At 61.3% G+C, this 21,402-nt stretch overlaps 2 protein-coding genes across 3 annotated transcripts; one reads left to right on the top strand and one right to left on the bottom strand.

Moving 5' to 3' along the window:
• The first annotated feature begins 128 nt into the window (after positions 1-128).
• PSMC5 (proteasome 26S subunit, ATPase 5) lies at positions 129-4,903 on the top strand. 2 transcript variants are annotated; one of them, XM_030966358.1, is made up of 13 exons: positions 129-213; positions 637-708; positions 1,130-1,199; positions 1,315-1,412; positions 1,639-1,695; positions 2,009-2,239; positions 2,315-2,441; positions 3,274-3,464; positions 3,541-3,639; positions 3,731-3,841; positions 3,914-4,000; positions 4,218-4,273; positions 4,800-4,903. In XM_030966358.1, exons 1-12 carry the CDS (start codon positions 175-177, stop codon positions 4,269-4,271), a joined length of 1,236 nt encoding a protein of 411 aa, XP_030822218.1. In that variant the 5' UTR covers positions 129-174; the 3' UTR covers positions 4,272-4,273; positions 4,800-4,903. The 2 variants fall into 2 exon arrangements, with proteins under 2 accessions (XP_030822218.1, XP_030822217.1); XM_030966357.1 differs by having other exon boundaries at positions 4,218-4,903.
• Positions 4,307-20,074, bottom strand: SMARCD2 (SWI/SNF related, matrix associated, actin dependent regulator of chromatin, subfamily d, member 2). The gene is made up of 13 exons (XM_030966356.1): positions 19,998-20,074; positions 13,148-13,335; positions 10,614-10,656; positions 10,066-10,188; positions 9,635-9,754; positions 8,973-9,068; positions 8,071-8,172; positions 7,230-7,391; positions 6,947-7,044; positions 6,402-6,537; positions 6,202-6,324; positions 5,424-5,525; positions 4,307-5,324 (listed from the first exon to the last, which is right to left on the bottom strand). Exons 1-13 carry the CDS (start codon positions 20,022-20,024, stop codon positions 5,271-5,273), a joined length of 1,374 nt encoding a protein of 457 aa, XP_030822216.1. The 5' UTR covers positions 20,025-20,074; the 3' UTR covers positions 4,307-5,270.
• Between the last annotated feature and the right edge of the window lie 1,328 nt (positions 20,075-21,402).

Below are 21,402 nucleotides of genomic sequence, written 5' to 3'. Positions count from 1 at the left end.
CGGTCACGTCACCTTCGACCGCTCCAAGATGGCAGCGCAGGCATGACGGGTGCGTTGCGCATGCGCACTTCCCTGCCCGGCGGTGTTTTTTTCCGGAAAAGGAAGTGACGCCATCAAGCCAGGCGGCCGGGCCCGGGCAGCGGAAGGCGGCGGCCGCCATCTTTGTTGGGCCCGATGCCGGCGGAGAAGATGGCGCTGGACGGCCCCGAGCAGGTGCGGGCGGGCCGGGCCGGGCGGGGAGAACCGGCGGAGCTCGGGGAGGGGCTCGGGGCGCTTCGGGCTGCCCAGGGCTGTGCTGCGGCCGGGGCTGTTCGGGGCATGCCAGCGGCATGACTAGGCGGGTCTGGGGAAGGCGGCGGAGGCTGAGCGGCGGGACAGGACCGGGACCGGGACCGGGATCGCGGGACTCGCAGGGGAACGGGAGCCGAGGCTGCTGGGGGGACGCAGGACTCGGCTCAGGGGTGTCGGGCAGGGGTGGGGGAAGGGAAGGGACACTCGGGACGGGGAACTGGGGACTGGGACCGGGATGGGCGGAGAGGAAAGAGGAGCCAGGAGCCGGCCCGGCGGTGGTGATGGGGGAATCGGGGCCCGGCGGGGCTGCCCCGAGGCCGGTGGCGCTGAGCTCTGCTGTCCCAGATGGAGATGGACGACGGGAAGGGCGGCTCGGGGCTCCGGCAGTATTACCTGTCCAAGATCGAGGAGCTGCAGGTGAGCACAGCTGCGGGGGACACCGGGACCGTGTCACTGTGCTTCTGACCGGGATGGTGTGCCCGTGTCCCTGCCCGTGTGCCAGGGCTGTGGGCAGGCAGGACCCGGTCCAGGTCCCTGTCCCAGCTGCCAGAGGGCAGGGCTGGATGGGATATTGGGAATTGGGAATTGTTCCCTGGCAGGGTGGGCAGGCGCTGGCACAGGGTGCCCAGAGCAGCTGGGGCTGCCCCTGCATCCCTGGCAGTGCCCAAGGCCAGGTTGGACGGGGCTTGGAGCAGCCTGGGATAGAGGAAGGTGTCCCTGCCATGGCAGGGGCAGGATGAGATGAGCTTTGAGGTCTTCTCCAACACAAACCACTCCACAATTCCCTGTGCTGGGTGTGCCTGAGCCCGAGGTTGCTCAGCAGAGCTTTTCCCTGCAGCTCATTGTGAATGAGAAGAGCCAGAACCTGCGGCGGCTGCAGGCGCAGAGGAACGAGCTCAACGCCAAGGGTAGGGCCTGCAGCTCCTCCTGCTGCCCTGGGCTGGGCCTGGGGGGCTCTGGGCTGGGCTTTGGGGGCTCTGGGCAGGGCCTGAGGGGTTCTGGTGCTGAGCTGTCCCTCTGCAGTGCGGCTGCTGCGGGAGGAGCTGCAGCTGCTGCAGGAGCAGGGATCCTACGTGGGAGAGGTGGTGAGAGCCATGGACAAGAAGAAGGTGTTGGTCAAGGTACGAGGTGCCAGGGCTGGGCTGGGGGACAGCCCCGTGTCCCCACGGGGATGGGACAGCTCGGGGACGTGGGGTGGGAGCTCCTTGTGCAGAGGAGCTCGTTGGGATGGCTCTGCTGGGCCTTGGGGTTGGAGCCTCTGGCTGCTGCTCCTCCCAGGCCATGGGGATGTCCCTCAGCAGGGAATTCTCAGGGAAAAAACTCCTGGGGGTCTTTGCTCCTTTACAGGTGCACCCAGAGGGGAAGTTCGTGGTGGATGTGGACAAGAACATCGACATCAATGATGTGAGTGCCCCGGGGCCAGCAGGGTCAGCCCAGGGCCGGCAGGGTCAGCCCAGGGCCAGCAGGGTCAGCCCAGGGCCGGCAGGGACACCCGGGCCGCTCCGGCGCGCGCCTCCGGAGCCCGGGCCGCAGGGACACTCAGCCGGCAGGGACACCCCGGGGCCGGCAGGGACACCCCAGGGCCGGCAGGGACACCCCAGGGCCGGCAGGGACACCCGGGGCGCAGGCCCAGGCCGGACACAGCAAGCCAGACACCGGGGCGGGCACCCCGCGACCAGGGCCGGCAGGGACACTCCCCTGTGTCCTGTCCCCACAGGTGACCCCCAACTGCCGCGTGGCGCTGCGCAACGACAGCTACACCCTGCACAAGATCCTGCCCAACAAGGTGGACCCGCTGGTGTCCCTGATGATGGTGGAGAAGGTCCCAGACTCCACCTACGAGATGATTGGGGGCCTGGACAAGCAGATCAAGGAGATCAAGGAGGTCATCGAGCTGCCCGTGAAGCACCCGGAGCTCTTCGAGGCGCTGGGCATCGCCCAGCCCAAGGCAAGTGCTGCTCTGGGGGGGCCTGGGCTGGGCTGTGCCCCAGGCAGGCTCTGAGGGGCCCTGTGGCTGTTGCAGGGGGTGCTGCTCTATGGCCCCCCCGGCACTGGGAAGACGCTGCTGGCGCGGGCCGTGGCCCATCACACTGACTGCACCTTCATCCGCGTCTCCGGCTCCGAGCTGGTGCAGAAGTTCATCGGGGAAGGTACCGTGTCTGTGTCCCTCTGGGGATCCTCTCAGGGCAGGTACCGTGTCTGTGTCCCTCTGGGGATCCTCTCAGGGCAGGTACCGTGTCTGTGTCCCTCTGGGGATCCTCTCAGGGCAGGTACCGTGTCTGTGTCCCTCTGGGAGCCTCTAAGGAACCCTCAGCCAGCCCCGACACGGCCGACAGCGGGGAGACACTCTCCCATGCCCCGAGGGTACTGAGGGCACCTGGGCTGGTCACCTTTGCAGCAGGAGAGACACCAGAGACATGGGTAGAAGATAAAGGGCTGACTCTTAGCAGGGGTTAAGCCAAGGTTTATTCTAGGAGTCCCAAAGGAGCCCCTACACCTCAGGGGGCTCCTTCCGAGAGTCCCGGGAGATGTGCCAAGGTTACATTTAAAGGGAGGTGGAAACCCAAAGTAGATAACATTTTACTGACCAATAAGTGACCCTGAGGGATGGGTACTGGGCGAGAGACATTTAGGACAGCGTATGGGGCACGGCTTGGGGGGCTGACCCCTGGCCTCTGGCTAATCACTCGAGGACCTGGACCGAAGCTTCTGGATGGAGGGGATGTGATGCTGAGTGATGGACAGAGAGCCAGGGTGGGGGTTTGGGGATGATCTCATCCAGGGAGAGGGATTACACAGGCAAAGGGACGGGGGTACAGTCTGGGATAAACCATTTGGGAAAAATATGGGGATACAAGACAAACTACTTCAAAGTATTACGAAGTATAGAACCACACTACAACAGTACCCGGGCGGCTCTGGGGCTCCTGGGGCTGCGTGGGCTCAGTGCCGGCTGTGCCAGGCTGAGCCCCGTGCCCGCAGGGGCCCGCATGGTGCGGGAACTGTTTGTGATGGCGCGGGAGCACGCGCCCTCCATCATCTTCATGGACGAGATCGACTCCATCGGCTCCTCCCGCCTGGAGGGCGGCTCGGGCGGCGACAGCGAGGTGCAGCGCACCATGCTTGAGCTCCTCAACCAGCTCGACGGCTTCGAGGCCACCAAGAACATCAAGGTAGGGGGGCTGGCCCTGCCTGGGCTGCTGCCAGCCCTGTGGTGCCCGGGTGGTGACAGCTGTCCCCCCTGTGCAGGTGATCATGGCCACCAACAGGATCGACATCCTGGACTCGGCCCTGCTGCGCCCCGGCCGCATCGACAGGAAAATCGAATTCCCCCCTCCCAACGAGGAGGTACCAGAGCCACCCTCTGGTGTCCCTGCTGTCCCCACCCTGTCCCTGGGAGCCATTCCCAGGCTCCAACCCTCCCTGTGCCCTGCTCCAGGCCCGCCTGGACATCCTCAAGATCCACTCCCGGAAGATGAACCTGACCCGGGGCATCAACCTGCGCAAAATCGCGGAGCTGATGCCGGGGGCCTCGGGGGCTGAGGTGAAGGTGAGCTGGGGACTCTGGGGACACGGGGCTGCCACGGGGGACAGTGGGTGACGCTCCCTCCTGTCCCCTCAGGGTGTGTGCACAGAGGCAGGGATGTACGCACTGAGGGAGAGGAGAGTTCACGTCACACAGGAGGACTTCGAGATGGCCGTGGCCAAGGTGGGTGCCAGGGGAGAGGTGACACTGGGGGCACAAAGTGTCCTGGGTGGCATTTGCCAGGAGCACAGACAGGGGGTTGTCACCGTGTGAGTGACACGGGAGAGGCTGCTGAGCTCTCCCTGTGCAGGGCTGAACCGTGGTCTTGGGGTGGTTTTGGGGTAATTAACACCCAATTTGGGCACTGAATGTTCAACCCACCCCTGTTCCCTCCCCCCAGGTGATGCAGAAGGACAGTGAGAAGAACATGTCTATCAAGAAGCTGTGGAAGTAACGGTGAGGCTGGAGCTGCTCCCTCTGTGCTGTCAATAAAGAGCTGCTGTGGCCAGGCCTGGGTGCTGAGCTGGGGACTGATTTGGGGATGGGCTGGGGGCTGCAGGACACTGCACACCCCCAGAGCTGCAGGACACAGCACACACCCCACACAGCTGCTGCTAACTGCTTTTATTAGAAAAGATCCAAAATAGACAAAAACTGGTTACACAAGAGGCAGAGCAGGAACCCCTGAGCCCAACCCTGGGAATCTGTAAACGCCCCCCCACCCGGAGCCTGCAGGGGGGCAAAGGCACTTCAGTGGGGCGGCAGTGGTGGCACTGCCCCCTGGTCCCTGCCTCCTCCCCAGTATCTCCAGTTCTTGGTGCCCCTGTGCCCCCACAGGCTCCTGGGGCAGAGCCAGCCCCTCTGCCCCCAAACCTCGTCAAGTCAAGTGGTTAATTATGGAATTATGTAAAACAGCGGGAGGGGGGAAGGAATAAACTGATTGTCACAAAATGAGCCCCAGCCCTCGGTTCCATATCCCCAGAGCAGCCCTGGGAGCCTCCCTGAGCCCCTGCAGAGCCCAGTGCAGGAAGAGGAACTCAATCAATATATTAATTAATTAATCAAATACAAACCCACTGTACAAAAGGCTGCCATTTTTTCTTTTTTCATGGTTTTTTTTTTTCTTTTTATATAAAACCTGTTCACAAAAATAGTGCAAAACGTCGGGGGGGGAGCTGGCGTTTGGAATGACGAACTTTGGTAGAAGAGGGGCAGGGCCGGCGGGGCTCGGCTGGGGCTGGCAGCTCCTAAAGTGGGCTCGGGCAGCGCTTCCCGGCTCCGGGGGCGTTCGGGGAGGGGCGCGATGCAAAGCGGAGGCGGCGCTGCGGGGGCCTGGGGGGAGCGGGGACTCCGCTGTGCTCGGCCCGGGGGAGGCTCCCATCCCTCCAGGCACATGGGGTGGGTTTGTGCAAGTGCTGTGGCTTCCAGTCGGTACCGTGCGGCTCGGGCAGCCTTAGGTCAGGCGGATCCCGAGCACTTGTTCCAGTTCCTGCCGGCGCTGCTGGACCTGGGGACACCGCGGCGGTCAGGGAGGGACAGGGGACCCTGCCCGGGGTCCCGGGGCTCTGTCACCGCCATCCCAACCCCGTCCCACCCCCGAGCTCACCTTGGCGAAGATGTGTCTGCCCACGGCCTCCTGCGCCCAGGGCTGCTGGTAGAACTCGGCCCGCCGCTCCTCCTCGGGGTTCCCGATCACATCCGTGATGATCTGACCCGAACGGGACGGGGCAGCGGGAGTGAGGGACCCAGAGGGATCCACGAGGGACCCAGACCCCTCCCCGAGCTCCAGGATGAATCCAAACCCCTCCCTGAGCTCCAGGATGGACTCAAACCCTTCCCTGAGCTCCAGGATGGACTCAAACCCTTCCCTGAGCTCCAGGATGCACCCAGACCCCTCCCTGAGCTCCGGGATGAATCCAAACCCCTCCCTGAGCTCCGGGATGAATCCAAACCCCTCCCTGAGCTCCGGGATGGACCCAAACCTTTCCCTGAGCCCCACGATGCACCCAGACCCCTCCCTGAGCTCCAAGAGGAACCCAGTCCCCTCCCAGCCCCCCATTCTGCCCAGTCCCAAGGCTTCAGAATCATGGAATTTTTAGGGTTGGAAAAGACCTTCCACCCTTAGCCCAACACCACCACCCCGTTCACCAGTGCACCATATCCCCAAGGGCCACGTCCATGGTTCTGACCCCCCCCGAGGATGGGGACTCCACCACTGCCCTCTGTGCCAGCACTGGACAACCCCTTCCAGGAAGAAATTTCTCCCAATATCCAACCTAAACCTCCCCAGAAATGGAAACACTTTGCCAGTGCTGGACAACCCCTTCCAGAAGAAATTTCTCCCAACATCCAACCTAAACCTCCCCAGAATTGTTCCCCTTTACCTTGAGGTCCCTCCTCTGGGATTTGATCCACTCCTGGATGAAATCCTGGGGGTTGTTGCTGAAGCTCAGCATGAAATCCCTCTGTGTCTTCAGCTGGTTGATGGACTCGATGGTCTCGTGGATCTGGGCAGGTGACAGGGGTCAGAGGAGCTGTGTCCCCCCACAGGACACAGCTGGCCCCTGGCAGTGTCCCCTCCCACCTTGGCATCCAGGGAGGCGATTTCCTGCTGGTTGGTGGTGGAGGCCAGGAAATTGCTCATCTGGGCTTTGAGGGGATCGTCCACCTCCACGTCGATGTCGTAGCAGGCTGTCTTCTTCTGGTCATTGGGGTCCACACTGGGGGAATGGGGTTGGGCTGAGCCCCCACTTGGCTGGGGGTGCATGGACCCCCAACAGCAACACCAGTGCCCCAAAAAGCCTCAAATTTGGTGGTTCTTCACCTCCCAGGTGCCTTGTGCTGGTCCTTCAGTCTGGAGACCTCAAAGCCTCCTGTGCCCCCATGAAGACCCCCAGCCCTGGGGACACTGCTTGGCTCACAGAGCCCCCAGCCCTGGGGACACTGCTGGGCCCACAGAGCCCCCCAGCCCTGGGGACACCTGGTGGCCTGTGGAGCCCCCCAACCCACTCTCCACCCCATGGGGCACCCCCAGTCCTGCAGACAATCCCCATCCCCTGCAGCCCCTTCAGCTCCCTCCACTGCCCACCCAGTGCCCAGCCCAGGGCTGTGCCCAGGCTGTGCCCCCACCTGATGGTGTGGTTGATGATGATGGGGTCTGGGTGCTGCAGGAGCCCTGCCAGCTTCATGGGGATCTCAGAGAAGCGCATGCGGACGCAGTTGAAGATCTGGGGGGCAAAGCAGAGCCTTGGACACCCATGCCAGGGGCTCCCCTCACCTGGGCAGCCAGCTGGGGCATCCCCAAGCTGCTGGTGCAAGCCATGGCCAAGGGAAGGGGCACAACCAGAGCTGGAGGGGCTGTGGGAGCTGTGAGAGGCTTTTCCCAGCTGGATGAGGGGGAATGTGCAGGTACCTGGCGGAAGTAGCGGTTGCAGTTGATGAACTCCTTCTCGTGGCTGTCCTGCAGTTTGTTGTGTTTGATGTAGAGCCACAGGGCCTGCATGATGCTGGCCCTGGTCTGGGTGTGCACCCCCAGCAGCCGGGCCAGCCGTGGGTCCAGCTTGTACTGGGGGGGCTGTGGGGACAGCCGGGGTCAGCCACGGAACCAGCCAGGATGGAAAAGCCCCCCAGAGCAGAGCCCAGCCTGACCCAGCCCCTGTCCCCAGCCCGGAGCACTGAGTGTTCCTGGGACAGCTCAAGGGATGGGTCACTCTTTGGGCAGCTTGTCCCACTTTCTAACTCCCTTTCCATGGAGAAATTCCTCCTGCTGCCCAAAGAGGCACTCTGGACTCCCCCACAGCCCCTGTGTCACTATGGGTCCATGCCCGGAGCTCCCTCAATTCCCACCCCAAACCCTCATCGTCCAGTTTTTCGGGTGCTCAAAGCCTTGTCCCCCAGCTGCATGCTGGGAGCTCCCTGTGCTCCTTTTGATCCCTGCATGCCCCAAACCCCCATCCAAGGCCCTGTCCCAGTTTTTAACTCACATTCCATGAAGAATTCTGCTCCCAAGAGGACCCTCAGAGTCCCCATTACTGCAGTTTTTCCTGCAGCTCCCTGTGCTCCTTTCAATCCCTGCATCCCAAACCCTCACCCAAAGCCCTGTCCCAGTTTTTATCTCCCTTTCCATGGAGAAGTTCCTGCTGCTGCCCAAAGAAGAGGCACTGGAGTCCCACCCCGTGTCACTGTGGGTCATGCCCGTCTTTCAATCCCCATCCCAAACCCTCCAAGCTGTCCCAGATCCCCCCAGGCCATACCTGGTGGTCCAACATGAGCAGCAGGGTGCACTTCACATTGACATCCCCGGGACGCGTCACCTGGAAGCCGTCGGTCTCCTGGGTCGTGGGCATCCGGTGCCACTGCCAGGGACAACGGGGACACTGCTCAGGCAGGGCCATGGAACCAACCCTGCCAGCTGGGCTGGGGCTCTGGGCAGGGGCTGGCACAGCCACACAGCCTGGGGCACCCCGGGCACCTCCTGGTCCCACTGGTGGCAGCTCAGAGCTCTCCCAGTCCATCCCAGCCCAGGCTGTGCCCCAGCACTGGGATGGACTGGGGCAGTTCCAGCCCTGAGTGCTTGGGGTGCAGGGCCCCCAAAGCTTCTGGATCAATCCTGGAAGGGGGTTCAGGCTCTCCACAGAGTCTCCCAGGGCAAAAGCAGGAGCTGGGTGCAGGGAGGGCTCCAGGCAGGAGCACCCAACAAAGCTCTGATCCCTCTCCCAGGCATGGCTGAAACCTCCCCAGCTCGGGGACAGGCAGGAGGGCAAAGCCTTCTTCCCACAGGGCCCTGGGGGGAGCCCCTGTGGGATCAGCACCCCGTGGGGACCCAGCTGTGCCAGCCTGGGGGACAGCTGCCTCTGGGGCCACGTCCCTGTCCCCACACCTCAGCTCCAGCTCAGACCTGGGCTGGGAGGGGGCAGAGCTGAGCTCTGCCAGGGGCAAAGGGCATCCCTAAAGCTGAGCTGGGAATGCAGCGTTGCCGGGTCCCATGGAGGCCTGGCACTGCCCCCAGCCCCAAAAACCTGCTCAGGCCCCTCTCCCAGCAGGACAGGCCCTGGCCTGGGAGCTGAGCACCCAGAGGGGGAGCACAGGGCCCCACTTCCCACCGGGATCCCCTCCCACCATCACTCCTTCCCTCCTGGATCCTTATGGACCTCACCTCCACCAGGTGATTGTCCGGCCCATAGAGCTCCTTGTCCAGCTCGATCACAAGGCTCTTGAAGAAGGAGGAGAACTTCCTCTTCTGCTTGCTGGGCTGCAGAGAGGGTAGCAGGAATTCCTGATCCCAAATCCAGGCCCCAGAGCAGGGCAGGTGCTGCCCAGCACCTCCTCACCCCTCCTGGATGCTCCTGATGGACCAGCTCCTCCCAGCACCTCCTCATCCAGCTTGGATTGTTATGGACCAGTGCTTCTCCTCCCACCATCATTTATCCCTCCTGAGTCCTGATGGACCAGAGCTCCTCCCACCAGCACCTTCTCCCTATCCCAGCTCCCCACACCACCACCACTCCATCCCTCCTGGATCCTGACCAGCTCCTCCCTCCCTCCCTCCTGGATGATCCCCACGGACCAGAGTTCTTCCCACCAGCACCCTACCACTCCTCCCACATCACCACTCCACATCCCTCCTGGATCTGCCCAACTCCTCCCTGGATTGAAAACCATCCCCTCTGCATCTCCCTGATCCTATGCCCTCTTCCCACCACACCTCCTCACCCTCCTGCAGTCCTCCCACCACACACCCATCCCTCCTGGATCCTCACGACCACTCACCACCATCACCCCCCTCCCTCCCTCCCCTGGCTCCCAGCCCCCCCACCCATCCTCCAGCAGCTTCCCCTCCACACGGAGCTCCCAGGAGGCCACACGTTCTCCCCCCTCTCCCTCCTCCTTGGCAGGGGTGAAGGTGTTGGAGATGTAAATCCTGAGCTTCCGCTTTTGCTGTGGAACGGGAACAGAGAGAGGCAGGATGGAGTGAGAGGGGCTGCAGCACCCACCTGCAGCTCAGCATCAGAGGAAACGGCCTCAGGGGAGGTTTAGATTGGGTATTAGGGAACATTTATCCATGGAAAGGGTTGGAAAACGTTGGGATGGGCTGCCCTGGGCAGAGGTGGAATCCCCCATCCCTGAAGTGCCCAGAAACCCGTGGATACTCCATGTGGGGACACGGCTTGGATGACCTCGGGGGATTTTTCCAACCTTGATTTTCCCAGGATTCCATGATTTCCAGCCCCTGCCAGGCCCCAGCTCACCGTCAGGGGTTTCTTGATGGCCTCCTGGATCTCCATCCTCTTGCGGGCAATGGTTTGGTCCAGCTTGCGCTCGAAGGCCAGCAGGTCCATGTAGGCCTGGGATTCTGGGACCAGCTCCCTGATCTGGACACAGCAATGGTCAATCCCAGCCTGCTGGGCTGGACCCCCCCCAGCCCCAGCAGCCACGGAGACACCAGGTGATGAGTCCAGCAGCCAGTTTTTATTTCAAACCCAGCCTAGAGCCCTGCAAAGCTCTGCCCAAACCACTCTAGAGCCTATTGCCGTTCCCAGCAGCATTCCTGCATGGAATGGAACCCTGGAATCTCAAGAGGGACTCTTAGGGACCTCCTGAGACCTCCATCCCACCCCATTCCTGCTCCTTGCTTGCTCAGACTCCAACCCCACAGACAGAAACACTCCAGGGTGGTTTGGGATTGAACAGAAACTCCCAGGGGGCAGGGGGGAACTCAGGGAGATCCTCCATTTTTGGGGACCCCCCATCCCCTGCAGCAGCTCAGCTCTGTCCCCTGGGCTGAGGTGACACTCACCCTCTGTGGCAGCACCTTGTCAGCCATCTTCCTCCTCTTCACCCTGGGAAAGAGGAGAAATGAGAGCTCCCACAGGACAGCCTGCTGCTGCCCTCTGGGGGGATGGACACTGGGAAGGGTTCTTCACCACCCCCAGAGGGTGCTGGCACTGCCCAGGCTCCCCAGGGAATGGTCCCAGAGCTCCAGGAGGGTTTGGACAGCGCTGCCAGGGGTGCCCAGGGTGGGAGTGTTGGGGGGTCTATGCAGGGCTGGGGGTGGGACTGGATAAGCCTTGGGGGTCCATTCCCACTCAGGATATTCCTGGGGAAGGTGTTGGATGCTGCAGCCTGACCCTGGGCAAGGGAATCCAGGTGATAACAAGGCAAAGGCAGGGCTGCAGGACAGAACTCCCAAATTTCCCTTCTCAAAGCAGCCATCCCATTCTCCCAGTGCTCCAAACCAAAGCCTCTGCCAGGAACTCCCTTAAACCCAGGTCAAACCAAACCCTGCTGTGGTGGGGCTGAAATCCTGGGAAAATCCAGCTTGGCTGGGTCCAACCCTGCCCACTGCAGATTCCCATCACCTGAGCCCACCCCAGCAGCTCCTGCTCAGCCTGGGCACAGCAGGGACTGCTCTGCTCCCCTGTGTTCCTGCCTGGCACATGGGGCAGCACAGGGAATTCCCATTCCTCCAGCTGCACCTGGAGCAGCAGGATCACACAGGAGGGCTCCAGGAGAACTCTCCAGGAGGAGTCAGAGCCCTGCTTTGGAGCAATTCCTGCCCCATCCAAATCGTAGTTTGGATGTGTGAAGTAGTGGTATGAGGAATAGGACTAGGATTGAGGCGGCTAAGGCTAGTACTCCTCCTAGTTTATTTGGGATGGATCGAAGGATGGCACAGGCGAATAGGAAGTATCGTTCGGGCTTGATGTGAGGAGGGGTGGTTAGTGGGTTGGCTGGTGTAAAGTTTTCTGGGTCACCTAGGAGGTTAGGGGAAAATAGGGCTAGTGAGACAAGCAGGGAGAGTATTAGTATAAAGCCTAGAATGTCTTTGATGGTATAGTAGGGGTGGAAGGGGATTTTGTCGCAGTCTGAGGGGATGCCCATTGGGTTGTTTGAGCCTGTTTCGTGTAGGAAGGTTAGGTGACCCTCCTCCTGCAGGGTCTGGACACTCCAGGGCAGCTGGAAGCTCCAAATCCCTTGACCCAGCAGCTGGGAGCAGGGAATGCCCAGCTGTGAGCCTGGCTGGTCCCTGATCCCAGCCCTGATGTCCCTGTGGGTGCCAGGCTGCTCCTGTCCCCAGCCCCAGCTCACTCTGGCTGTGCAGTGCTGGGATGGCCCAGGAGGGATCAGGAAGGCAATGGAGCTGTCAGGGTAGGGAATGGGAGCTGAGCATCCATGAGCACCAAGGGATCCTGCCTGGAGATTCCAGGAACCAACCAGCCCCCACAGAGGGATCAGCAGGGCTGGGAACCAGTGAGGAGCTGCTGGCAGAGCCCAAACAAAGAGTCCTGCCCTGACTGCAGCTCCAGGGAGCACCCCTAAAACCTGCCACCCCATTCCACACTTCCTAAAATCAGCTAGCTCCATCCCACACTTCCGGCCACTTCTGTGCCTGCCAGAGCCACCAGGCACCCCTAGAAGGATGAAGAAGACCCCAGGAGCTGCTGCTGGGGACCCCATGAGGCTCTTTGGTTCCTGGTGCGGAGATCAGAGTGAGAGGAAGCTGCAAACTGAGGAATCTCTGCCTCCATCCCAAAACATCCCATTCCCAAGCTCTGGCAGGTGCCAGGCTGGAGGAAAACGCTGCTGGTGCCCCCTCTGCAGCAGGACAGGAGCTGTGGCACCCTGCATGATGTGACACCTGTGACACACTTGAATGGGGACCTGGAGAGGCTTTGGGGTCTCAAAGAGAGTCAAACACTGACTGAACCCAGCCCTGGGATCACTGTCCTGAACAGAATGACATCCATCTTTTTACAGCTCTGTGTCTGCAGTGACATCTCATTGATATCTACATGGATATTAAATATTATTATTATTATTATTATTATTATTATTATTATTATTATTATTATTATTATTATTATTATATTAATTATTAGCAGCTCCTGGCTCAGTTCAGATGGAAAACAGGAGGTGAAACACAACGTGATTGTATTGAGAAGCAGGGATGCAGCTCCCATGGATTACTGTGGAAGTGTGAGCTGTACATGCTCCTGGCATAGATGATGATGATTATTATTATTTATTATTTTATTATATTAATTATTAGCAGCTCCTGACTCAGTTCAGGTGGAAAACAGGAGGTGAAACACAACGTGGCTGTATTGAGAAGCAGGGATGCAGCTCCCATGGATTACTGTGGTGGTCCTGGGAATGTTCCAGGAGCTTGGAGCACCCTGAGAGAGTGGAAGGAGCCCTGGGGTGGGACTGGGTGGGCTCTGGGGTCCCTCCACCCCACCCACCCTGTGATTTCACAAAGTGCAGCCAGGACCCAGCAGGACCCCCCACCCTCCCGTGGGACCCCCCTGGGGTGGGACATGCCAGCCTTACCCTCTCCTGGGGGTGGCCATGGGTGGCTGTGCCTGGGGGGTCAGCAGGCGCTTCCTGAAGGGATCCATCATGGCCTGGGGCAGGCCGGGCCTCAGCGGGGTCGCTGCTCCGTACGGGGGCGCCCCCGGGGGTCCCACCTGCAGCCCTGCCATGGGCATCCTGCCCCCGGGGGGCATCCCGGGCCGCTGCTGCAGAATGGGGATGGAAATGGGATCCTGGCCGTGGTGCCATCCATCACGGTGCCACCCACCGCTGTGACACCCACCTGGGTGCCATCCCCTGGGTGCCACCCACCCTGGTGCCATCCCCCTCGGTGTCACCCACCCTGGGTGCCATCCACCCTGGGTGCCATCCACCTCTGTGCCATCCCCCTTGGTGTCACCCACCCTAGGTGCCACCCCCTCTGTGCCACCCACCCATCCGTGCCATCCCCTTGGTGTCACCCACCCCAGGTGCCACGCACTTCAGTGCCATCCACCTCTGTGCCATCCCCTTAGTGTCACCCATCCCTGGGTGCCATCCCCTCGGTGTCATATACCCTGGGTGCCACCTCTTCCCCTGGGTGCATCCTGGCCCAGGGCAGGGAGCGGGGAATGGCAGCAGGAGCTGCAGGGAAGCCTGGCCTGGCAGCAGTGGAGCCAAAGCCAGGTCCTGTGCCACCCCCACAGCTGCAGCAGTGCCAGGGCACTGCCAGCACTGTCCCCACCCTGGGGACCTCGTGGGTTCCTCTCTGGACAGCAGCAGAGCAGGGGGAGCAGGGCAATCCCCCTTCCTCGCACAGGCAGGAAGGAGGGGAGGGATGGAGGAGGCAGCAGCTCCCCCCCGGCAGCAGCCAGGCCCCTCCTGCCCCTTCCAGGGACACACACAGGGAATTTGGGAACCACAACACGACTCTGAGGGGTCCCAGCCTTGGCAGCCCCTCTGCACCCTCAGAGCACGATTTGGGAGCACCAATGGTGCCCCAGGTGCCCCCAGGTTGTGCCCCTGGGGACAATTGTCCCAGCTCCCCAGGACCCACCAGCCACCCCTCCTGCTCCTCCCTGCTCCACCTCGGGATCCACTGAGGTGGGAGGCTGGGAGAGCCACCGAGCCAGCAGAGCAACATTTCTGCCCTGCCCCAGGCTCCTGACGTGCCAGGACATCCCCACAGCCCTGCAGGGCAGGGAGCCAAGCAAAAACCTCCCTCCCTGCACACAGGGATACATCTGGGAGCAATCCCTGGATGCAGGGTTGGGAATATGGGATGCAGCCAGCCTGCCCTACACTGCTCAGAGCTGTAGCAGGGGTTGGTTTGATGGAGCTGCAGCCAAAAAAAACCCTAAAAACCACCCCCACCTCTGTGAAAAGCTGATGGACACAAAGCCAAGAGTTTGAGCTGCCCCTGGCGCCTCTGGCAGCGGCAGATCCCGAGAGGAGCAGTGTTCCAGGCAGGATCAGGGCAGCAGCAGGGCCCCAGGATTAGGGCTGCACGTGGAAGCTCAAACCCGCCAGGCCCAGGCTGAGCCCTGTTACACAACAAACACAACAAGCACAAGCACACAGGCTGCAGAGCCTTTGAAGCAGCAAGCCCGGAGCCCGGGCTCTGACCCTCCCTTCCCCAGGGCAGGAGGCTCCTTTTTCCTGCTCCCAGATGTTCCTCTCCTCATGCTCAGCCCCATTTGTGCAGCTCCTCGTGACTCTGGCACCTCTCTGTGCCAAAACCACGAGGCCAGGCCCAGTTTCTTTGGGTTTATCAAGAAATCCGTTGTGGCAGGGCCGGGCGGACCCACAGCCTGTGCAGCACCACAAACCACAGTGGATGTTTGTTCTGCTGCTCAGTTCCAGCAGCACCGGGGAACCCAAACCTGTGCTGACACCTGCCAGGGCTCCTGAAAAGCAGAGAAACCCCCAGAAGGAGCTGGGAAACTTTGCATTTGAAATTCTTGGGCCCCCAGAGCAGCTGAGTGCAGAGGCTGCACTCCCTGGAGGCACCAGGAGCAGGAAAGGGCTCCCAGGGAAACCCTGCCCCGGGGGGGTTAGCAGTGCCTGGGAGGCCAGGGAGGCTCCACAGCTCCAGAGCCATTCCCTGCCCTGGGAATGCTGTCAGGAGCTTGCTTGGAGCTGGCCCAGCCATGGCCAGCTCCTGTCCTTCGGTCAGAGCAGCCCTGAGGTCTCTCTTCCCTCCCTCTGCCCCTCCATGGAGCACATTTTGGATCTACCCCTGAAGTGAGAGATCTGGAGGCTTCAGAGAGTCTCTGACAGCTCCACATCCTGGGCAAGGTCTCTTGTGCATCCAGCTGCTCCTCCCAGGGCTCCACTGAGACAATTCCTTTGGCAGGGAGAGGTTCAGCACAAGGATACACAGATTTGTCACACTTTAAATTCAACAAACCATCTGAGAACCATCAGCCACAGCTCAGCTGCCAGGGAGTGACTTCCAGCCCACCAAGAACCCACACTGGACTGCCTGGATGAGCCATAAGGGGAGGGCAGAACCCTCCACATGGAATTTTCCTCTCAGTTTACTCTCAGGATTTTCAAATTTGCACCAGAGAAGCCTCTTGGCTCAACCAGTCACCAGCGCCTGGGGCAGATTTGCTCCCAAACCCTTCTCACACAAGCCCAGCCTAAAACTTCAGCCAAGCCAGGAAACAGCACCACAGCCCCGGGGTGAAGCCTGTCTGCAGCCCCTCTTGGAAAGTCTGGCAATTCCCAGGATGCAGAGGGCTTAAACTCAGGAAATTTGATTAAACCAGCTCTGAGCAGGAGCTCATTCCTGCCCAGCACCCCCAGTCCCTGTGCCACCCCCAGGGCCCGCCCTGTCCCCTCCCCTCGGAGGGGCAGACAAAGGGCAAACCCTGCAAGCTCAGCAGGAGGAACAGCCTGGATCCCATCCAGAGCTCCCTGCAGAGCCTCTGGAAATGGGACAGTGAACAGCTCGTGTTTGCTCCCTGCCAGGGACGGGGCTGTGCCCGGGGTTCATGCCAGGGCACTGCTCAGCCCACGGGCCTGGGGCAGCTCTGCCCAGAACCGGCCCTGGATTAATCCAATGGAGCTGGGAGGGTTCCTGAGGGACGTTTGCTGGCACAGCAGGAGCCTCTGAGCCTGCCAAAGGTCCCTGCTTGAGGAAGGACAGCCCAGAAATCGGGGGCTGGCAGCAGGAAGGAGGAGCAATAAATCCCAGGATGGATCTGCAGGAAGAAGCTGGGCTGGAGAGAGAGCTTGAGGCAAAGCAGGAATTCTGCAAACAGCTCCAGAGCCTCTTCATGGCCCTTCCAGGACCCTGGCTCCTCCTGCACCTCCCCAGCCCCTCCTGTGCTGCTCCAGGGTGCAGCTCTGCACACTGACAGGAACCAGGGAGCCAGAGCCCACATCCATCCTCACATCCATCCCTGGGCTCTGGAGCACAGCCTGGCCCAGCACCAAGAGCTCTTCCTGCAAGTTCCTCCCCTCGTGCCCAGGCAGCAGCACTTCCCACAGGGATACAGAAACAATCCCTGCTCAAACAGGGTTCCAGCTCCACACTGGGCTGGGCTCCAGGAGACCTCTGCTGCCCAGGGCTTGGTGTGGATTGGGATCATGAGCCCCCTGCACACCCCAAAAGAGCGATTTTCCTTTTTGTTCCTTCTTATCTGTGAGCAAATCCCTCTTGGGAGGGTGCCAGGGAGAGCCTGGCGTGGTGCTGGCACAGACCTTGAGCTGGGAGGTGCTGCTGGGATGGAGATGCTGCTGCTGCTGCTGCAAACTCTGCTGCAGCTCCCTGCAAACCCCAAACTCCCCACACTTGGAAAAGCTCCGTGTTGGACACAGGAGGAGCTCCAGGAGCCAGATCTCAGCTGTAAAGCTGACATGAGGAAGTGGTAAATCAAAAGGAGAAGGGCACAGCACAGGCACAGCCCCCAGCAGACCCAGGACACATCCTGGAATGTCTCCAGCAGCAGCAGCAGAAGCTGTGTGGGCTGGACAAACCTGCCTGTCCACAGCCCTGCAGCTGGAGCCCTGAATGTTCCAGGGCAGAGAAAGGAGAGGTCACAGGGATTCAGATCCCACAGGGGCAGGAACAGCAGCAGGAACAAGGAACAAAGGTGCTGGGGAGGAGCAGCCATGGGCCTGGCACAAACCCTGCCCGTGGGCTCCTGGAGGGCTCCTGGGGAAGCAGAGGGAGCAGCAGGGCTGGAGGTGCTGCTGTTCCCCCTTCCCTGTCACGTTTTCCAGCAGCAGCAGAGCGTGCCTGGGCTCTGCTCTGCCCTCCTCCCCCTGCTCCAAAGGACAGCGTCCATCTGCTTTGGATCAGGCTGGAAGCAGCTCCAGGCTGGGGCTCTGATGAAACCTGCCTTGGAAAGCCTGTCCCTGGGGAAGGGTGGGGTTCTCCAGCACCAGCAGCCTTCTGGAACAGCTCTAGCCCTGCCTGCTGGCCCCTGGCCCCCTGCAAGGCAGTCCCCAGCACTGCACGAGCAGGAACACTGCTCTCCCTGCTCCTCAAGGGGGGATTTCTCCCACACTGCACCCTCTCCAGCATGTCCAGGCCTCCCCAGTTTCACCTGGCACAACATTGCACACCTGTTCAGCTCCTCCATGGATTTCTCCATGAAGCACATCTCTCCTTCCCGCTGCCCAGGGACAGAGCTGCTTCCAGACTGGGAATCCTCAGGCTGCAGCAGCCTCCTGGCCAGGGAATCCAGGCTCTGTCTCTGTCCAACATGTGCCAATAAAATCCATTTAACGGGGACCTAATTCTGCACCAGGGAAGCATCAGCTGGGGGTAACTGCAAGAGCACTGAATTCCAACGTCTCATCCCATGCTGCTCCAGGACTCTGTATTAATCCCAAAACTTGGGAAAAACTCTCCTAAACCTGCAACCAGCACCTGAAAAACCAGGCAGGCTCCTTCCTGCTGAACTTCCATGGAACCTGGCTGCTGGGCTCAGCCTGGGCATCCTGGCTGCTCCAGGGGTAGGGAGAGGGATCAGGGTGGAGGATCTGCCTGCACCTCCCACCACCCCTGATATTCCTGCTCCTGGAAAAAGCTTCTCCTTCCTGCTCCAGGCATGGCACCGGCCCCTGGCTGCTCTGGAAACATCAGCTCCCACCAAAGGTGCCCCCTGGATTCCCTGCCTGGGCCGCCAGGAAATCCCCAGCAGGCACACAAGGATGTCCAAAGGACGAGCATATGTTTAATAATCCCAAGATTAGAGCTCCTAAGCCCTCGCTGGCCTGGCCAGGGCCTCTTCTGTCTCCTGGTGCCCAAAGAACGCAGCTCTTCCTAAAACTGGGACAGACCCAAGCCCTGGGGGGATGGCAGGGATGGGAGGGGCTGTTTCCCTCAGCCTGGGAATTGCAAAACAAAGGGCAGACCCTCGGGATCCTCTCCTTTCCCAGGCTCAGAGAGGCCACTCAACACCAGCCCGGGGGCTGATCCTGCTGTGCCAGCAGTGCTGGACACCGCGGGGACATCACCGAGGGGACAGCACCGAGGGGACAGCACATCACCGCGGGGACATCGCCCCCTGCCCCCGACACCTGCTGCCAGCCCGGCCGCGGGGCAGCAGCATCTGCCAGCCCTGTTTACTCCCAGCTGGATTTTGCACCCTGCACATGGAAGGTCAGGCAGTGCCCCCGCCTCGAGTTACCAGCGGCTCCCGCTCGGCCAGCTCAGCTTCCAACACCATTTTCTGGCGTTTTGAAGGCTGCAGGAGGAAGTTGTTTCCCTCTCCTGCGTTAAGGAGCCGGAATTTCCCTGAGCTTGGTTTATTTCCTGAGTTTTAAATCATGCAAATCAGGCACAGCTCTAGAGGAGGCAGCGGCGGCCCACGAGAACGTGTTGCACAACGGGGCTCCTCCATTTCCAGCCTGCCCGGAAAACTGAGCTTCACCTCTGAAAACTCATCCCAAAGGAATCAGCACAAGCTTGGGAGTGAGCTGGGAAGCAGGGTGTGCGAGGGGGAGCAGGAATGTGTGTCAGGACGTACTTCTTACTGCTGGAATAGCATAGAAACATGGAATTGGGTGGGGAGGGACCTTAAACCCACCCAGTTCAACCCCTGCCATGGCAGGGACACCTCCCCCTGTCCCAGGCCGCTCCCAGCCCCAGTGTCCAGCCTGGCCTTGGGCACTGCCAGGGATCCAGGGGCAGCCCCAGCTGCTCTGGGCACCCTGTGCCAGGGCCTGCCCACCCTGCCAGGGAACAATTCCTCATTCCCAACATCCCATCCATCCCTGCCCTCCGGCAGTGGGAGCCATTCCCTGTGCCCTGTCCCTGCAGGCGCTTGTAAACACAGTTCTTACTTCCTGAATTTACTTGTAAAAGATGCCAGGCTGAAAACCGAGTGATTTCACGTGCTCTCAGAGGGCTGCTCGTTGTTTTGATTTACTTTCCCCAACATTACCGAGCGCCCTCTCCCCTCTCCCACCGCCAACCAAGCCCGGTCCTTCCGGTGCGCACACCGAGGATACTCCGAGGTTACACCGAGGCTACATCTGCCCAGCACGCGTTACCTCTGCCTTTGACAAGGACACGAACGCGTTCCCGGCTCGGTGCCGGGGGATGGGATGGGACGGGAAGGGCCGGGCAGGGCCGGGGGGCTCCGCAGCCGGATCGGGCCCGGGGCCCACGGCAGTGACCCCGGCCCGGGCCCGGCCCAACTTTGAGCGGGCTCTGAGGGTGAAAGTGGGAGCAGGGAACAGGGAGCTGTCCCGGCTAACGGGGGCAGCAGAACGGCCGCACCGGGGGTGCCGGGCCCGCTCCGGACGATACCGGCCAGGCCCGGCCGCGCTGCCCCGGGAAGGCCCCGCCGGCCCGCCCGGCCACTCCAGCGCTGTCCCGGGCCCCCCGGTGCCCCCCGCGGCCCTCCCGCCGCCCCGGGGCTCTCACCTGGTACTGCGCGGCGGCCGGGCCCATGGCGCGGTAGCCCGGGGCGGCGGCGGGCGCGGGGCTGGGGCCGCGCAGCAGTGCGGTGCCGGGCCCCGGGGCCGGCGGGGCGGCCGAGGGAGGCAGCGGGCTGAGCGGGAAGGCGCCGCGCCCGGCCATGGCGGGGCCGCAGCGGACGGGACGGGGCGGGGAGGACCCGGCGGCGGCTCCGAGCGGCGGCGGCGCCGGAACGGGAACGGCTCCGCGCCCGCCGCCTCAGGCCCCGCCCCCCGCCATAGCCCCGCCCCGGCAGCACCCCGCCCCGATATAGCCCCGCCCACCGCGGGAGCCCCGCCCACACCCTCCTCAGGCCCCGCCCCCGCAGTGCCACGCCCGCGGCACCGCGCGCGCGCCCGGGAGCTCCGCCCACCCCGGCAGAGGCTCCACCCCCAGCCCGCGTGTGTGACGTACGTGAGTGACATCAACGCGTGTGGCGTGTGTCATGTACACGTGTGTGCACCTGTGTGCACGTGAGTGTGTGTGAACACCTGTGAGAATGTGTGTGTGAACAGGTGTGTGTGTGTGCATGAACATGTGTGTGTGCATGAACACCTGTGAGAATGTGTGTGTGAACAGGTGTGTGTGTCTGTGTGTGTGTGCATGAACATGTGTGTGTGACCTGTGTGTGTGTGTGATGTATGTACTGTGTGTTGTGTGTGCGGCGTGTGTGTGTGTGTGTGTGCAGGTGTGCATGAACACGTGTCTGTGTGTAACACCTGTGTGTGTGTGTGTGTGTGAACATCTGTGTGTTTGTACATAAACATCTGTGTGTGTGTGTATGTGTGTGTGTGCATGAACACCTCTGTGTGTGCGTGTGTGTGCATGAACATCTGTGTGTGCATGAACATGTGTGTGTATGTATGAACACCTGTGTGTGTGCAGATGTGCATGAACACCTCTGTGTGTGTGTGTGTGCATGAACATATGTGCATGTGTGTGTGTGTGTGTGAACAGGTGTGTGTGTGCATGCAGCACAGGCCCAAGAGCGTGTGCAGGTGCACACATGTGTGGAGGTGTGTGCATGTGTATTTATACAGATGTGTGTGTGTGACACATGTAGGTCTGACACAGGTGTGTGTGTGACCCGTGTGCGTGACACAGATGTGTGTGACACAGGTGTGTGTGACACAGGTGTGTGTGACACATGTAGGTCTGACATAGATGTGTGTGTGACACGAGCGTGTGTGTGACACGGGGGTGTGTGATCTGTGTGTGTGACACAGATGTGAGTCTGACACAGATGTGTGTGTGACCTGTGTGTGTGACACGGGTGTGTGTGTGACGCATGTGGGTGACACAGGTGTGTGTAACACATGTAGGTCTGACACAGGTGTGTGTGTGACACGGGTGTGTGTGACCCATGTGGGTG

This window comes from Camarhynchus parvulus, chromosome 27, assembly GCF_901933205.1.
Source record: "Camarhynchus parvulus chromosome 27, STF_HiC, whole genome shotgun sequence".
Lineage (NCBI taxonomy): Eukaryota > Metazoa > Chordata > Aves > Passeriformes > Thraupidae > Camarhynchus > Camarhynchus parvulus.
The sequence above is the reverse complement of the archived record's forward strand: the minus strand, read 5'-3'. Positions and strand labels throughout refer to the sequence as shown.

Bases quoted from the DNA above. Each gene is read 5' to 3' on its own strand.
- PSMC5 (XM_030966358.1), top strand. From the start codon at position 175: ATGCCGGCGGAGAAGATGGCGCTGGACGGCCCCGAGCAG. The intron at 1,696-2,008 runs GTGAGTGCCCCG...CTGTCCCCACAG, and splicing joins AGAACATCGACATCAATGAT to GTGACCCCCAACTGCCGCGT. The intron at 2,240-2,314 runs GCAAGTGCTGCT...TGGCTGTTGCAG, and splicing joins TGGGCATCGCCCAGCCCAAG to GGGGTGCTGCTCTATGGCCC.
- SMARCD2 (XM_030966356.1), bottom strand. From the start codon at position 20,024: ATGGGCCCGGCCGCCGCGCAGTACCAG. The intron at 7,392-8,070 runs GTATGGCCTGGG...CTGTCCCCACAG, and splicing joins TGCTCATGTTGGACCACCAG to CCCCCCCAGTACAAGCTGGA. The intron at 7,045-7,229 runs GTACCTGCACAT...TTTGCCCCCCAG, and splicing joins GCAACCGCTACTTCCGCCAG to ATCTTCAACTGCGTCCGCAT.